General features: G+C 67.9%; 1 protein-coding gene across 1 annotated transcript; it reads left to right on the top strand.

The window, feature by feature from the left end:
- The first annotated feature begins 10,516 nt into the window (after window positions 1–10,516).
- On the top strand, window positions 10,517–16,646 carry NR2F6 (nuclear receptor subfamily 2 group F member 6). Its single transcript, XM_032203892.1, has 4 exons — window positions 10,517–10,850; window positions 13,851–13,945; window positions 15,308–15,832; window positions 16,362–16,646. Exons 1-4 carry the CDS (start codon window positions 10,594–10,596, stop codon window positions 16,634–16,636), a joined length of 1,152 nt encoding a protein of 383 aa, XP_032059783.1. The 5' UTR covers window positions 10,517–10,593; the 3' UTR covers window positions 16,637–16,646.
- Window positions 16,647–17,515: the final 869 nt, after the last annotated feature.

The raw sequence follows: 17,515 nt of genomic DNA, 5'->3' as shown, positions 1-17,515 counted from the left end.
CCCGCTGCTGCCCGGAAGTGGCGGCGCGCGGGGGTTGCTGGGAGTTGTAGTTCTCTGGGGGGGCCCCCGGCGGGCACGTGGGGGGGGGACAGGAACCGCCCCCGGCACCCCAAAAACCCATGCACGACCCCCTGCACCCATGCAACGCCCCCTACACCCATGCAATGTTCTCTGCACCCCAAACACCCATGCACATCCTCCTGCACCCATGCAACGCCCCCTGCACCCCAAAAAAAACCATGCACGACCCCCTGCATGCATGCAACCTCCCCCTGCACCTATGCAAACCTCCCTGCACCCATGCAATGGTCCCTGCACCCCAAACACTGATGCAACACCTCCTGCACCCATGCAACCCCTCTGCACCCCAAACACTCATGCAACACCCCCTACACCCATGCAATGGTCCTTGCACCCCAAAAACCCATTCACAACCCCCTGCACCCCGAAAACCCATTCACAACCTTCTGCACCCATGCAATGGCCCCTGCACCCTAAACACCCCATGCACAAACCTGCACCCATGCACCATCCCTCTGCACCCCAAAAACCCATGCAATGCCCCCTGCACCCCAAACACCCATGCACATCCTTCTGCACCCATGCAAAACCCCCCTGCACTCCCCTGCACCCATGCAACGCCCCTTGCACCCGTGCAATGGCCCCTGCACCCCAAACACCCCATGCACAAACCTCCTGCACCCATGCACCATCCCTCTGCACCCCAAACACTCATGCAACACCCCCTGCACCCATACAACGCCTCCTGCATCCATGCAATGCTCCCTGCACCCCAAACACCCATGCACATCCTCCCACACCCACTCCCCATCCCTCTGCACCCTAACTGCCTGTGCGCTGCCCCTTTGCACCCCGTGCACCATCTCCCAGCACCCGCCTGCCCTGAGCGGGCTCCCTCCTGGCCCTGCACACCCCAGCACCCCGTGCTGTGCCCCCCAGCACCCCAAATGTTCGTGTGCCCCTCTGCAACCCCAAACTTTGGGGGTTGTGCAAGGGCGCAATGCTGGGTGCATGCTCTTGGCGGGGTGCACGAGCACCCAGTTGCATGGGGAGGGTCTGGCATGGGGCCGGGGTGCCATGGGGCAGAGCAGGGCTCTAGGGATGGTGTTGGGATGCCCGGCTCCTGCAGAGCCCCCCCAAGACACCTCCATCACCCGGCGCAGGGCAGCGCAACGGTTAAGCGCGGGAGGCTGCACCGGGGCTCCTGAGGAAGAGGAAATCTCGGCAGGAACAAGGAATGGGCAAGACCTGGGGTGGCCCCACGGGGCCCCGCCGGCAGCCCGGACGTGCCTGGATCCGGCCACGGTGCGGGGCCGAGCTGCGGGGTCGGGCTGAGCGGGCAGGAGTCCGGCCGGGATGGACGAGGCAAGTGGGGCGTCCCTAGGGGTGGCCGTCCCCAAAATTTGTCCCTCGTCCCCATCCTGGCTGAAGCATGGCGGGTGGCGGCCCCTCTGCACCCCAACCACCCGCTCGTCCCCCTTCTGCACCACCCCTGGTGCTCCCCAAGGGCACCCCCCGCAGACCCTCTGCTCCCCGCAGCCCCTGCCAGGCCAGCGGGTGGACGAGGACGAGGACGAGGATGAGGACGAGGCCGCGGGGGAGGACACCCAGGACGTGCCACCCCACGAGGAGCACATCGCCCGCCTGCTGGCCACCGTGGCCCGGCTGCAGCACCGCGCCGAGCAGCTGCAGCGCCGCCCCGGCAGCTACCGGCACGCGGCAGCACCGGCACCTGTGTCACCCGGCCACAGCCAGCCCTTGGCCTCACCGCCCCGCAGGGAGGAGGAGGAGGAGGAGGAAGGCTCGGGGGGCACCAGCAGCCTCCCCGCCGAGACGCAGCAGCCTCGGGAGCTCGACGGCACGCGCAGTGCTGGAGCTGGTCTGGAAGGTGGGTGCTTTGTGCGCTGTGGCACCGTGCCGTGCCTCGTGGCACCGCGCTGTGCCATATAGCATGGTGCTGTGCCATATAGCATCAGGCCGTGCCATACAGCATCGTGCCATGCCATATAGCTTTGTGCCATGCCTTGTAGCACTGTGCCGTGCCATACAGCACCGTGCTGTGCCATATAGCATCGTGCCATACCATATAGCATTGTGCTGTGCCATATAGCACTATATCATGCAGTACCATGCCGTGCCTCACAGCACCATGCCGTGCCATATAGCATCGTGCCATGCCTCACAGCACTGTGCCATGCCATATAGCACCATGCCATGCCTCACAGCACCATGCCATACAGCACCGTGCCCTGCCATATAGCATCGTGCCGTGCCATATAGCATCGTACCGTGCCATACAGCACCATGCCGTGCCATATAGCACCATGCCGTGCCCCACAGCACCGTGCCGTGCCATGCCAGCACCTGACCCCCTCCCCGCTCCCTCTCCCCAGCCCACGGCCCCGACCTCTTTGCCGACCTGCAGCACGCCGTGAGCTCTCTGGAGCGCGCCGTCTTCTCCCGGCACCGCCGAGCCCCGGCCCCGCCGGCGGAGTGGGCGCGGGCGGCCAAGGTGAGGCAGGGCGGCACGGGCAGCCCCAAAACCCAAGGGGATGTGCGCTGCCCGACCGGCCTCGTGCCCCCAGAGCCTGGAGGAACTGGAGCAGGCGGCGGGGGCTCTGCCGGCGGCGTGCGGGGGTCCGGAGCAGGGCGAGGGGCTGCTGGATGCGGTGGCGAGGAACACGGCGCTGCGGGCGGCCCTGGGGCACCGCGACGAGGAGCTGAGCCGCGCCACGGCCTCGCTGCGGGTGCTGCAGGGGGAGCGCGATCGGCTGCAGGGGAAGGTGGGTGCCGGGGTGGGGTTGGGGGTGCCAAATGAGGGGAGCCCCCCGGTTTGGCCCCCAGGGCTCAGCTCGGTGCTCGGCGCAGGTCCGGGAGCTGCAGGAGGCTCTGGCAAGGCTGGAGGAGCCGGACGGTGCCGGCAGCGGCACCGCGGGGCTCGGCAGCACCCCGGGACTGGGGGAACCCCAGGTGAGTGCGGGGCTGGGGCGGCTCCAAGGGTGGGATCCTGCTGCCCCGGCACCAGGCGTTGCCTCTCCCCTCTGCAGGACCTGCCCTCACGCCTCCTGAGCTTCGACGGCACCCACAGCACCCACAGCACCCACAGCACCCAGCCCCACAGCCCGCTCTCCCCCCCAGCCCTCGGAGGGTGCCGAGCAGGAGCTGGAGGATCGGATGCAGCAGCTGCAAAGGTGAGACCCCCCCCCCCCAAAAAAAATACTCGAGCCCCAGGATCCGCTGAGCCCCCGGTGGTGGAGAAACCGCGGCACGGGGCTGAGCGGTGGCGCCCAGGTGCGTGGAGAGGCTGAAGGAGGTGAACCAGGAGCTGGTGGGCGCCCTGCGGGACTGCAAGAGCGACTCGGAGCGGCTCAGCATGCTGCTGGGGCAGCACGAGTCCCGCAGCAGCGCGCTGCGCCTGGCCCTGCACTGCAGGTGGGGGACAGGGGCGGGGGGGGCACGGGGACGGGGCTGGGGGCAGGCACGGCGCGGTGCTGAGCCCCTCTGTGTGCAGCGAGCGCTGCGCGGACACCTACGCTGCTCTGCTCCATCAGGCGTGGGCGAAGCTGGGCAGGGGAGGGGACGGCCACGGAGGTGGTGAGTGGTGGCTCGGGGGGGTGCGGGATGCAGGGGGGTGCCAGGGGACCTCGGGGGGGTACAGGGAGGGTGCACGAGGGATATAGGGGGGATATTAGGGGATTTGGGGGGGTGCTGCTGGGGTGCTGGGGGATGGGGGACACACGGGGGGGATGTTCGGGGTGCTGGGGGATGGAGGGGGGTGCAGGGGGGGTGCAGGAGGGATTCAGGGGGGTGCAGGGGGATACAGGTGGGATCTGGGGGGATGCACAGAGGGTGCTGGGGGTCCCGGTCCCCAGCACAGCCCCGCTGTGAGGCCTCCTGCCCCATGCCCAGGAGCAGCAAGGCAGCAGAGCGCGGAGCAGGGATCTGGGTCCGGTCCTGAGCCCCCACAGGGGCCGCAGCTCCCGCACCGAGCGGACCCGGACGGCCAGGAGGAGAGCGGGGCCAGCGCCTGCCCCGGGCTGCAGAGGTACCGGGGTGGGCACGAGGTTGGGTGGGGACCCCGCACCGTGCCCAGCACCTCGGTGCCACCACGTCCCCGTCCCCGCAGCTCCCCGGTGTCCCAGGGGACGGAGGAGGGGGCCCTGCGGGAGTCCATCCGCCAGCTGCGCGCCGAGCAGGCGGCCGTGCAGGGGTCCCTGCGCGACGCCCCCGCGCCCGCCCGCGCCCTCACCCGCCGCGGCGAGGACGCCCGTGCCCGTGCCGAGAGGGCTCTGCGCGACGCTCGGGCTCTGCTGCCCGGCTGGCGGCGGCCGGAGAAGGAGGAGCTGCTGCGGGACCTGGTGCTGCTCAAGGTGAGGATGAGGAGGGGTTGCGTGGAGCCCCCCTCCCCCGGCTCTGCACGGACGAGAGGTGATGGCGCTGCCCTGCCAGGAGGCCATGGCCGAGCTGAAGACGCGGCTGCAGCTGGTGGAGAAGGAGAAGAGGGGCCTGGGGGTGCTGGCGGCGGCGCAGGGGCCGCGGGAGGCTGCGCTGCGCCTGGTGCTGCAGCACCTGGAGTGGGAGCGAGGCGGGGGCTCCCCCAGCCCCCCCAGCAGCTCCAGCAGCAGCAGCGAGGAGGTGAGGCTGCCCTGGCTCTGCTCCCCATGGCCACAGGCTTGCTGGGGGTGCTGATCCCCACGGGGGCTCCGCAGGACGCCCAGGCCACCCGAATTGGAGCGGCGGCGCCCAAGCACCCCACGGACCCGGAGAGGACGCGGCAAGAGCTGCTCCGTGCCCAGGCCCGGTAAGGAACCTCAGCACCGGGAGCCCTGCGTGTGCCACGGCACCGTGCCAGGCTCTGCCACGAGCGTGTCCCGCAGCATCGAGGAGCTGCACGCCCGGGCACGGGCCCTGGTGCTGTCCCTGGAGCAGAGCAGCGCCGCCAGCCGCGCGCAGCAGGAGCAGTACGTCACCATCACCGGAGACTTCTTCCACGCTCACAGGTGGGCACGGGGTGCCCGGTCAGTGCTCGGCACACAGCGGGTGCATGGTGCCCCTACACGTCCCCAAAACGCAGAACCTGCCTGCATGGCTTCGGTGCACCCCCCCCCTGCATGCCCCAAAAGCTTTCTTGCTTCATGCCCAGCCCAAAAGCGCGGTCCCTTCCTGCATACCCAAAATGTGCTGTTGCTTTGTGCACACCCCAAAATCACCACCCTCTTGTATGCTCTCCAAAAGTGCGTCCCCTTCTTGCACATCCCAAAAGCGCAGAGCCCCTCCCCACACCCCCCAGAATAGCACCCCGTTCCTGCACACCTCAAGAGTACAGCCCCAAAACCGCCGTCCCTTTTTGTGCACCCCAAAACTACCGTCCCTTCGTGCGCACCCCAAAAAGCACAATCCCCTTGTGCACACCCCAAAAGCCCCACCCTCGTTTACGCTCTCCAAAAGCGCAGCCCCTTCCCACCCCCCAAAACAGCTCCTTGTCCCTGCACACCTCAATAGTACAACCCCAAAACCGCCGTCCCTTTTTGTGCACCCCAAAACCACAGCCCCTTTACGTGCATCCGAAACCAACTCCCCTCCATGCGCTCCCCAAAACTACCATCCCTTCGTGCGCACCGCAAAAAGCTCAACCCCTTTGTGCGCACCCAAAAAGCACGATCCCTTTGTGCGCACCCCAAAATCGCTGTCCCTGCCCCAAAAGCCCTGTCCCCCTGCCCCGTGGTGACTCTGTGCCCGCAGGGCGCTGGCGCTGGCGTACCGCGGAGCCCGGCAGAAGCAGGGGGCCCAGCTGCGGCGCCTGGAGGCGCAGGCGGGCGCCGTGCGGCAGCAGCACGCCCAGAGGGTGCAGGCACTGGCCCGACGGCTGCAGGCCCTGGAGCAGCGCCTGGCTGGCAGTGAGACCTGCATTTAGGGTGCCCCCCCCCCCCGGCCCCCCCTGTGAGATGGGACCGGGACGGACCCATGAGGATAATAAACTGAATAAACCGCTGATGCTCGTGGCTGTGGCTCGGCCAGACTGGGGATCGGTGGGGGGCTTTGGGATGGACCCGGGGCTCAGCTCAGCCCAGCAACAAAAGCCGTGCCCCCCCCCCAACCCCCCGCCAACCCCCCCACCCCGGTGTCGCGGCGCAGATGAAGCCGTTTCGTTATCCCTGACGTGGGATCAAAGGTGACGGCGGTGGCCGTGGCGGGAGGGCCCCATGCATATTCAGGAGGGAAGAGGAGCAGTGACCCCGCACCGGGGGCAGCCGCGCGTCGCGGGGGGGGGGGGCCGGCAGCGAGGCTGGGCTGGGGGCTGCCGGGGGGGGAACGGGGCTGAGCAGCCCCCGGTGCGATGGGGCGGCGGTGGGGCAGGATTAGGGAGAGCGTGGGGTAGGATTAGGGTGAGCGGGGGTCAATGGGGTGAGGGTGCAGGGGGCTGGGAGGGGCGGCCCGGGGCACAGATGTGCTGCGGGGTGTCGGGGAAACTGAGGCACGGAGCTACAGCTGGGCCACGAGCGGGGCTGCGGCTCCCCGGGGAGGTGCCGCAGCGGAGTTCAAGGCTCAGCGGGTCGATATCCAGATGGAGAGGGCAGACAGGCAGGGCTGCGGGGCCGCGGAACGGGGCTGCGGGGCAGGGCTGTAGGGCTGCGATGTCAGGGTGCACGGCAAGGGTATGGGGTGCACAACAGGGCTGTGGGGTGCACAATAGGGCTGTGGGGGCGCAAAACAGGGTTGTGGGGGTGAGCGACAGGGCTATTGGGGTGCACAACCGGGCTATTGGGGTGCACAACAGGGCTCTGGGGTACAAAACAGGGCTGTGGGGTGCACAATAGGGCTGCAGGCCTGGGGGTCACAGGGCTTCAGGCTCGGCCAGGTCTGGCCAGGCTCATCGGGGGGTCCGGGGGGGGGTCCCGGTAGCGGTGGCGGTGGCGTGGACGGGCTGACCCGCGGGTTGAAGGTCAGGGCTCTGTGCTCAGACCCCTTTTCAGATTCAAATGGGCTCCTGGGGGCTTTGTGCGCGGGGTCAGGCTTCACCGAGAGCCTCATGAAAGGGCCGGGGCGGCCGGGGCGGCTTTCAAGTCCCTGGGTGCCGGGGAGGGGAGGGGAGGGGGGAGCCCAGACGGAGCCACCAACACCCCAGTCCTGGCTGTGAAGACCCCCAAAAAAAAAAACTGGGCACACCATGAGCCTCTACCAAGGGGCTGCTGGCACGGCACGGCACGGCACAGCTTGGCACCCCGCAGCATCGACACCAAAGCCCTGGGCACCCCGGGAAGCAGCAGTGGGGTGCAGGATTCCCCCCCACACACACCCAGCACGGCACGGCCGCCCCGGTTCCCTTTGTCCTTCACCTCCCCGAGCAGCTCGCACGCCCTCGGCACGCACGCACATGCCCGCACGCAGGATCCGGCCCCGGGAACGCGGCGATAAGGAGCCGCACGCCCTCCGCCTGGGATCGCCCGGGCTCTGCAAACAGCCCCGGGGAGGAGCAGGGCCAGATCCTGCCCGGCATGGGTGGCCCGAAGGGGAAACCAGCCCCGGCACGGGGAAACTCAGCCAGGAGTTGGGTTGAAAATCAAGGGATTGAGCTAAAACGCCACGGTTCTGAATGCTGGGGGGCTGTGCGCACCCCGTGTGGGTCTCCTTTGGGTTCCCAGACCCTGGGAGGACGGAAAGGCAGGCGGAAAGGCAGACAGACGGGGGGGGGCTGTCCCTACAAGGGCATCAATCCCAAAAAATAAGGGCATCCATCCCACCAAAGCCCCCAGGAAGCGCTGCTGCTGGTGGCAGGGGGCACGGCTGCCCCGCAGCCTGGAGCTAAATGGGGTGCAGGCAAACGGGTCGGGGCTGGCGGCGTTGGCCCCCGGCCCCCCGGCGATGCCAGCCCCCATGTGGCTGCAAGCCCAGCCCTGCCATTTTGGCACCGTTCGCTTCCTCATCCTCCGGCTCGAAGGCTGCAGGAGGGCAGGGGCCGTGCCGCTGGGTGCCTCCGCCGGCCGGGACCCTCGGCGAGCCCACGCGGGGCGGCACGGGGCGCATGGGCAGCCCCACGAAGCCCAGAGGCGGCCCCGACCCTGCGGGGGCCCTTTTGTGCGGGAGAGGCAGTGGAGCAGCGCGAGGAAGGAGGAATTCCTCCGGAGATCAAACGCCTTCGCCCACTGGACACCGACGTCAAAACAAACACGGCTCCCATGGCGGGGCCGGCAGCCGCGCGGGGGAGAAGATCCAATTTCCTCCTTTGTTCCTGGATTATTATTATTTATTTATTTATTTATTTATTTTTGCAGGGGGCGAGGAGGAGGGGGAGAGGCAGGGAAAGGGCCATAAATCACAGCCTGACAGAGGAGAAAGGAGCCGCGGGGCCGGCTGCAGGTGGGGGCGACCGCCCCGCTTTGCCCCCTCGGCCAGGCTGGGGCCGGCGTTGCCCCCCGGTGTCCCCCAGCAGCAACCCCCAGCCCGGCCTGGCCCCATCCTGCCCGGCCGTGGGGCTCAGCAGCCCTCCCCTCCTCAATCCCGTGCCATCTCCCCCTGCCCGTGGCCACCCCCTTGCCCTGCCTGAGCTCCCGGGCACCTCGGCACAGCCGCGCTCGCAGGTACCGCGTGAGCACGGATCCCTCCAGACAAGAGGAAATGGAGGTTTTATTTATGGCCGGAGCTGTAATCCATCTCCCTCTGCTGCTCCGTGGCCTTAGCGCTCCGCTTTATTTATTTATTTCCTTCTTTTCCAGCCTCCTTTGCTTCGCCTTCCCTTCAGCAGCAGCAGCCACCCCGACCGAGGAGTCGGCCCCGGCCCCGGCGCGTGGGCTGGGAATGCCAAGGCCGGCGGCACGCGGCGGTGCCAGCAGTGCTCACCCACAGCCCTCCCCCCGTGTCCCCCCACCCCCGTCCCCACCTCCACCCCCTCACCCTGCCTGGGGGTCCCCCGTGGGGGCAGCTCCCCCCCGGCCCCGTGCCCTTCCCTATGGACTTTCTCCCCAAGCCAAGGTGAAAGGTGCCGGGAGACACCGGGGCCACCGCGGTGGCATCACCGGGAGAGTTTGGCCCCAAGGTGAAAGGCGAAGGCGCAGCGATAGCACGGGGCTGTTCCCGGGTCAACCACCTTTCCACACAGTTTATTCCTTCGTTAATAATTAACCGGGCGGCGGCACGCGGGCGCTGCAGGCACCCTGGCCCACCCGGCCCTCGCAGGGCCAGCTGATGAGCCCACCTAGGCCTGGCTTAATTAACCAACTCACAAATGGCTTTTGTGGACTTCACGAGGCCAGCTCGTGCCCGAGGACCCCCCCGATGCCACCGGAGCCCCCGAGCCCTGGCCCCGTGCCCGTGCCCTGCCCCGTGTCACCGCCCCGTGCCCGAGCCGTGCCCGCAGGTTTTGGCTCCATCCTGCCCATCCCCAAGGGTGCATCCACCCCAGGGTGCCTCCAGCTCCTTGCGACCCCCCCGGGGGTCCTGGCACAGCACCACGCAGCGCATGGGGACGGAGAGCTGGGCTGCAGCACGGGGGGCTCCGGCGCGTCCCCGCGCCCCCCGCTTGGTGCAGCAGCACCGGGCGCTGCCAAGCCTCAACCCCAAGGAGGGCAGCGAAGGGCTCTGGAGAGGCCACCCCCCCGTGCCCCCCCCTTGTCCAGCCGGGGACAAACGTGTCCCCTCCAGCGTGGCACGGCCACATCCGTGGCAGGCTCCGTGCGCCCTTGCGCGGCTGCGGCTCCGCTGCCGGCTCCGTGCGCGGGGACCTCGGGGGGGACCCGGCGGAGCCCGGAGCCGGGAGCGGAGCACGGGGGGGGACCCGGGGGTGACCGGCAAAGGGTTTGGGGGGGCGCTGGCGGGGCAGGACCCGGCGGGCGGCGAGCGGAAGGGGAGGAGGACGGGGAGGAGCATCCAGGGCGGCCACCGCGGCAGCGGCTGAACTTTGCTCTTTCGCGGGAGGCGGGGAGAGCCCGGGGCTCGGCGGAGCGGGTCCCGCCGGACCGGGCTGCATGCAGCCTCGGCGGCGGCGGCGGGGCCCGTAGGGGCAGGGGGGGGGCCCGGCTGGGATAAGCGGCGCCTCCATCCCTGCCGGTGCCGCGGAGCAGGAGCGGAGCCGCCGGAGCGGGGGCAGCGGGCAGCGGGAGGAGGAGGAGGAGGAGGAGGAGGAGGAGGAGGAGGCGGCGCCCCCCCACCGCATGCGGCGGAGCCCCGGGGGGGCCGCCGAGCCCGGAGCCGCTGAGCCCCGCCGCTGGGGGGGAGGTGGGGGGGGGGGGGATGCGCGGCGCCGCGCCCCGCTCCCGCCGCCGCAAAGTTTGCGCGGGGCCCCCCCGTTAAGAAGCGGGGCTGCGGGAGCGTGTGCGTGTGTGTGCGGGTAGGGGGGGAGGTGGGTAGGGAGGAAAAAAAAAAACAAAAAAAAACTAAGACAACAAAACAACCCCCCAAAAAAAATATATATCTATAGGGAACCGGCCCCCATCCGCCTGCCCCCCCTAGGAAAAAAAAAAAAAAAAAAAAAAAAGGAAAAAAAAATAACAAAAAAAAGACAGAAAAAAAAGCAACTTGCTCAACTCGCTCCATGCGGCGGCGGGGCCGGTGCTGAGCCCCCGGGGCCGCGGAGCCATGGCCATGGTGGCCGGCGGCTGGGGCGAGCCCAACGGCGGCGGCGGCGGCGGCGGCGGCGGCGGGGAGGAGGCGGCGTCCCCGGCGGGCGGCGGCAGCGACGCGGAGCACGGCGAGGAGGAGCGGGCCGGGGCGCCCGTGGACTGCGTGGTGTGCGGGGACAAGTCGAGCGGCAAGCACTACGGCGTCTTCACCTGCGAGGGCTGCAAGAGCTTCTTCAAGCGCAGCATCCGCAGGAACCTCAGCTACACCTGCAGGTATGGGGCTGGAGGGCGGGGGGGGGGGGGGGGTGGTGGGGACCCTCACCCTTTTCCTCGGGGTGGTTGTGCCGTGGTGTGCTCGCGGCACGAGCGGTGGCACCGGTGCGGCTCGGCGGTGGCCACGCTGTGGCTTGGAGATGGCCCCGGTGCAGCTCGGCGCTGGCCCCAGTATGGCTCGGTGGTGGCCCCAGTATGGCTCGGTGGTGGCCCTGGTGCAGCTCGGCACTGGCCCGGGTGCAGCTCGGCGGTGGCCCCGCTGTGGCTCTGCGGTGGCCCCGGTGCATCTCAGTGCTGGCCCCGGTGCAGCTCGGTGATGGCTGCTCAGCCACCCCCGTGCAGCGCTGCTGGTGGCCCCGCTGTGGCCGTGCAGTGGCTCCGTTCTGGCCCCGCTGCATCGCGGGGTCCTCCCGCGCTCCGCACCCCATAGAAGCCGCCCCAGCCCCCCCCCCCAGGGATGGGTGTCGCTGCCCGCTCCGTCCCCTGTGCCCGTGGCAGAGCGGGTCGTCGTCACCGCCCGGCTCTGCTCCAGCATTAATTGCCATTTCAGCCTGAAAATGCGCCGAGGCTGCGTGTGAGTCAGCCCGGTCACGGCCGCGCTACCCTGAGAACGGCACCAGAGGATAATTTTAACCGGAGGTGTCGAGGGCCTGGCGCGCTGCAGGGCGCTGATCCTGCGCTGCCCTTGTGAAATGATGGTGCCGGGCCCAGGGGCCGTGATCCTGGACGAGCCCCTCAGCCCACGCAAAGTTGGGAGCTGGAGGTAACTCCAGAGCTCCTGGTGGGCTCGTGGATGCGCAGGGCTGCCGGGACGGGGGTCGGGGCTGCTGGCAGCACAACCGTGCGCACGGGGCTCATGCACAGGGCAGGACCCCGCGGCACGTGCGGGTGCTTCCAGTGGTGTTTGCTGACCCAGGTGGATGCGGCGAGGACGGCACCCCATGGGTGCCCCGCTTTCTCCCCACCCGAGGGGCTGCCGGCTCCGACCTTCGCCGCACGGTGCCGGGATGGCACCAAAAAGAGCAGGGCAGCGATGCTCCCGCAGTGGTGGCCGTCTCCGAGCCGCCTCGCTCTCATTTGGGCGGCCTAGATTCATCCTCCCCCACATCCCTGCTCCGGCACCGGTGGCGTGGCACCCACAGAATGGTGCGCGCATCCTCCCCGGCGCTGCCTCAGTTTCCCCAGCTGATCGGCAGGACAAGAGGTGCCCGATTCCTCCGTCACGAGCCACTTCATGGGATGAGGTGTTTGAAAACGGGGCACATGCATGGCTTTATGAGAAATGCCAGCTCCCCAATTTCAGGGGAAACAAAGGAGGCGCAAAATCAGGGCTCCCCGGGGCAGGAGGGCTGCGTCCCAGGTGCTGCCGAGGTGCGGAGGGATGCAGGGCGCAGCACCCCGAGGTGCTGGGAGCAGCCCAGCCCTCGCCCCGTGCTGGTCGCCTGCTGCAGGTGGGGTCTGGCCCCCGGCTCGGTGCTGCAGCGGAGGGTCGGGAGTTTTCCAAGTGCGCAGCAACTATTGAAGGGGCAGGGAACAATGCTCTCCTGTGGCAGCCCTGGCATCTGCTTTGTCGAAGGAGTCAAAAGCAGCAGCGAGCCAAGATTGCTCTAATTTGAATATTAAAAGTGAGTTGGATTCAGTTTAGTTCTTGCACTAAATAATTACATGTTCTAATTACATAATTAGCACAGTATACGCCTTTTGTGTTCTCACAGTTTCCCAGGTCGCTGCAGCGGATCGGTTGGGAAACTCGCTACGAGCTGCCGGCGTTAGCCGAGGCTATTTTGGGTTTTTGTGGGGCCGGGGGGGGGGCCGATCAGGCGTGCCCCCGCCGCGCTGGCCCTGGGGAGGGTCGGCTGCGGTGCCCGGCGCCTGGCTGATGAAGATGTAACCTGCCGCTGTGATTAGCGATCGCTGCTCCCCTGGAATAACTTTTATCAGCAGCGCGTTCGGAATGTGTTAAGCGCAGTGGTGATGTTCAGGGCGAATTAATTCCGGTTTGAGCGCCGCGGGAATCCCTGCGTGCCTCTCCTCCGGAGTCGTGTCGGAATGAGGATGTTCGTGTCGGGGCTCCCAGGCAGAGCCGAGCTGCTGCCGGCCCGCGGCACGGCCTGCGACTTCCTGCCTCCCGCTTCACACGGCTTAATTTTATCGCCGATTCATCAATAACCCCTTTTCCTCCTCGAGAACCACGACGGCCGCTGGGTGGGACCTGAGCGCCCGCTGTCACCCACGCCCTGCTGTGGTCCTTGGCCACTGGGATCAGGGCCACGGGGCTGAGCTGCCGGCGATGCTTTGGGAATGTCCCTGGCAGCCTGGCCCAGCCCAGCTTTCTGCCCTTTTACCCCAATTTCACCCTGGCGATGCCCAAGCAAACCCGCTGCGTGGTTCAGGGCCCGGGATGAGGATGCATTTCCAGGGGGGCCAGCACTGACCCCGTTGCAGGCTCCGAGGCTGTTCGGGGAGCATTGGGGAGCATCCCCGTGGCCGGCGCAGAGCAGTGGCCCCCAGGACCCGGCCCCATAGCAGCCGTGCCCGCAGGGGCAGCCCAGTCCTGCAGCTCCGTAGGAAATAGTTGGAATTCCTCGCACGGCCGGGGCCACTCCTGCCTCCAGCCAGCCGCCTCGTGATCGTGATGGGGGCATCACCGGGGGTGGGAGCCCCCAGCCCCCCAGCCCCGCGCTTCTCTTCCCTCTGCGGAGCTCCTCCCGCGCCGCGGGGGCTTCTGCGGCTTTCCCAAAGCCCTGGGCATTGCTGGAAACACAAATCCTCAGCCCTTGCTGTTGGAAATAGCTCGCGGTCTCTGTTACCATAGCATCTGCGTGCGGGTGAGTGTGTGTGAGTGTGTGTGTGTGTGAGTGTGTGCTCAGGGGCGGCGTGGCACCGGGAGGAGGCTGCGGGGCCGTGCCCGAGGGCACCGGCGTGGGCACGGTGGCGGAGGAGCCCGGCGGGGGCGTCACGGTGCTGCCCGGTGCCACGTCTGCCCTGTCCTCCCTGCAGGTCCAACCGCGACTGCCAGATCGACCAGCACCACCGCAACCAATGCCAGTACTGCCGCCTGAAGAAGTGCTTCCGCGTGGGGATGAGGAAGGAAGGTAACGCCGGCACCGCGGGGACGGGGACGGGGACAGCTCCCACCCGGGCCACCAGCCCCGTGCCTGCTTCACCGGGCGCTCGCCCAGCTCTCCGAAAACCTCTCGCCTTGTTTGCAGCGTCAGCCAGGGGCCAGGCCTTCCTCTTTTGCCCCTTTTTCCTCCTTTTTTTGCCCTCGGGGCCAGCGGAGCAGGTGGTGTTTGTTTGGCAAGCTGCGCGCTGATAAGGTGACACACCTGGAGCCGCCCGGCCGCGCGCGCCCCAGGCGTGGTGGAGGTCGGCTGGGAACGGCGCTGCTGCAGCTGGGGCCAGAGCTGCACGGCCGCTTGGCTTGGGCCAAACACCCCCCAGGCTGCTGCGGGTGGAGCTGCCCTGAAAATGAAGGATTTCAGCTCAAAGCAGAGCCGGCAGCAGGGTGGCACACACGCACCTGGGGCGAGCTCAGGGTCACCGTCACCCACGGTGCCGCGTGTCCCCTGGGCTTCAGGGGTCCAGGCTGGGTTGGAAGGTGCTGAGCCCCGGCTGTGCACTCTTGGGGGCTGTGTCCTTGCTGCTGGCACAGTTGTGCACCCCTGGGGCTGTGTCCCTGGTGCTGGCACGAGCTGGGGCTCGGCGTGGGCTCGGCGCAGTGCTGGGGCTGCTCAGCGGCAGGTGGCATTAACGCAAGGAGCAGGGAGAAGGGTAGTGGAAGCAGGACAGTAATTCCCTCCTTTCCAGAGGAGTCGAGATGGCATTATTGCCACTTAGCATGATTTAGAGCTCTCATTTAAGTGGCTCATGAACAGCCCATAAATTAATTACTAGGGACTGAGCAAATAGTGGGCGCTAATGGGAGAGGGGGGGAGCTGAAAAATGGCTCTCCCTGCACGCAATTAGGAGGGGGAGTGCCCCGGGGTTAACGACGCTTCCAAGATGGACGTTTTATTTGCAAATAAATGATTGCTGCCATGCAATGACCTTGGGCAGCGAGCGCCCTGCGCTGCCGCAGCCGGCGTGGGGGGGCCACAGTGCCGGCGAGGCGCCCGCTTGGGCACGGCACAGCCAGAGCCAGGTCCTGGCACGGGGTCGGGCGGTGGCGCTTTCCCAGCCCTGCTGCTGCTCGGTGGCCGTGGCCAAGGAGCTGCTGGTGGAGCTCTGGGGTGCTGAATAGATGAGCGCAGCAGCTCGCACGCGCCCCCTCCCTCTCCTGCAGTGCCTGAAAGCCGCCCGTTGTGCCCGGGGCTACGGGCAGGAGGTGCCAGGATCCGGCCCTGCGCAGGGCAGGGTGCACCCACGGGTCCCCCGGGAGCTGGGCAGTGGGGGGGGGCGAAGCTGGATGCGGGATGCACAGCGCGGTCAGACACCCCCCTCTGCTTCCCCCTCAGCCGTGCAGCGGGGCCGGATCCCCCCCACGCACTCCAGCACCAGCCCCAACACCATGCCCAGCGGGGAATACTTCAACGGGCAGCCGGTGTCGGAGCTCATCTCGCAGCTGCTGCGGGCTGAGCCCTACCCGGCCGCCCGCTACGGCTCGCAGTACGCGCAGCAGGGCAGCGTCATGGGCATCGACAACATCTGCGAGCTGGCCGCCCGCCTCCTCTTCAGCACGGTGGAGTGGGCTCGCAACATCCCCTTCTTCCCCGAGCTGCCCGTCTCCGACCAGGTGGCCCTGCTGCGGCTCAGCTGGAGCGAGCTCTTCGTGCTCAACGCGGCGCAGTCGGCGCTGCCGCTGCACATGGCCCCGCTGCTGGCCGCCGCCGGCTTCCACGCCTCGCCCATGTCGGCCGACCGCGTCGTCTCCTTCATGGACCAGATCCGCATCTTCCAGGACCAGGTGGAGAAGCTCAACCGGCTGCAGGTGGACTCGGCCGAGTACAGCTGCCTCAAAGCCATCGCGCTCTTCACGCCGGGTAGGTCGAGCCCCGCGGCCGCCCCACGCAGCCGTGAGCCCGCTGGGAGCGTCTGCATCCCGTCTCCATCAGGATTTGGGGACCAGGGAGCATGGAGGGGGGGGACCTTGCACCCTCAGCACCTCTCTGCTGTGGTTTGGAGCATCCTGGCTCGTCCTTCTCGTGAGGGGCTGAGCTTCCCTGGGGTGACGGGGACGAGCAAAACGAATCTCCCCATGCACCGCCGGGCGTGGGGAGCCCCCCATCGGCTGCTCCATGCGTGCTCACCGTGCTCCGTGTAGGAGCTGCAGCCCTGCAGCAGCGCTTTGCAGCTGGAGCAATCCCCACGTGGAGCATGGCTTTGGGACGGGGCAGCCCCCACGGGTGCCCTCGTTTCGGGTGGGTGCAGGTGAGGGGCTCTGCGTCGAGCTGGGTGCCGATGGGGATGGCCAGGGGGTCCTGTGGAGATGCAGGGGGTCCTGTGGAGATGCAGGGGGGGGATCTCCGACCACAGCTCCCTCCCCTAACCCCTCTCCATTCCCCCCCACAGATGCCTGCGGCCTCTCGGACCCGGCGCACGTGGAGAGCCTGCAGGAGAAGGCACAGGTGGCCCTGACGGAGTACGTGCGCTCGCAGTACCCCTCGCAGCCCCAGCGCTTCGGCCGCCTCCTGCTGCGGCTGCCGGCGCTGCGAGCCGTGCCGGCCTCCCTCATCTCGCAGCTCTTCTTCATGAGGCTGGTGGGGAAGACGCCCATCGAAACACTAATCAGGGACATGCTGCTGTCCGGGAGCACCTTCAACTGGCCCTACGGGACGGGGCAGTAGGGGACAAAAACAAAAAAACAAAACAAAAAAAAAGACAGGGATGCTCCCGATGGGGGACGCCCCGGACACCCCCTGAGATGCCAAACCCCGTTTCCCTCCGGAGACGCAGCCGGTGCCGTCCCCGGGGGCCCTGAACTGCTGGAGCCCCCCCTCCTCCTGTGACTCGTCCTCCTGGGGGCTGCTCCCCCCGGGGTGAGCCCCGAAAGCCACTCGGGACCCCAACGGTACCGCTCCTTGCGGCAGGCGGACGCCGGACTTTTCCTCCAAAAAAAGCAAAGCAGAATTCGGCCGCCGAGGGGCAGGGAGGACCCCGGGCAGCCCCAGGGCTCAGTCCTGGCTCTGTAGGGCAGGATCCGGCCCGGGGAAGGAGCCGCCAGCCTCTTGCTGCCCGTCCCGAGCCGGATCGCGGGCGTCAGGGTGGAGGCGATGGAGCTGGAAGCAGCCTCGGAGCAGGGGGGCTGCGCGGAGGGGTCCTGGCATGTGCCCCCCCTCCCCCCAAAATCCTGCCCGTCGTGGGTAGGGGCTCGTTCCAAGCCCCTTTGCACCCTCCCAGGACAGATCTGGCCTCGGGGACTGAAGCGCCGACCTCGGAGCAGCCCTTTTGGGGCCAGGCTCCCCCCCCCCTCCAGCCCCGCACTTTCCACTGAAGCATCTCCAAAAACAGGGCACGGGGTGGGTAATGGGGGGGGCGGCTGAACGGGGGGGTGTCCAGCACCATGCACGACATGGGTGCAATTCCAGGCATCCTTCTTGGGTGCTCTGCACCCAGCCCAGCCCCTTCCCCACCCCCCCCCAGGTCACTCCAGCGCCTTCCCTTCCCTGCTGCTGCTTGCTTGCTTGGTGCTTTGCCTCAAATCCCCCCTCCATGGATTTAGGGTT

This window comes from Aythya fuligula, chromosome 26 (assembly GCF_009819795.1).
Source record: "Aythya fuligula isolate bAytFul2 chromosome 26, bAytFul2.pri, whole genome shotgun sequence".
Taxonomy (NCBI): Eukaryota; Metazoa; Chordata; class Aves; order Anseriformes; family Anatidae; genus Aythya; species Aythya fuligula.
Note: the sequence above shows the minus strand (reverse complement) of the source record. Positions and strands in the feature narration are given on the sequence as shown.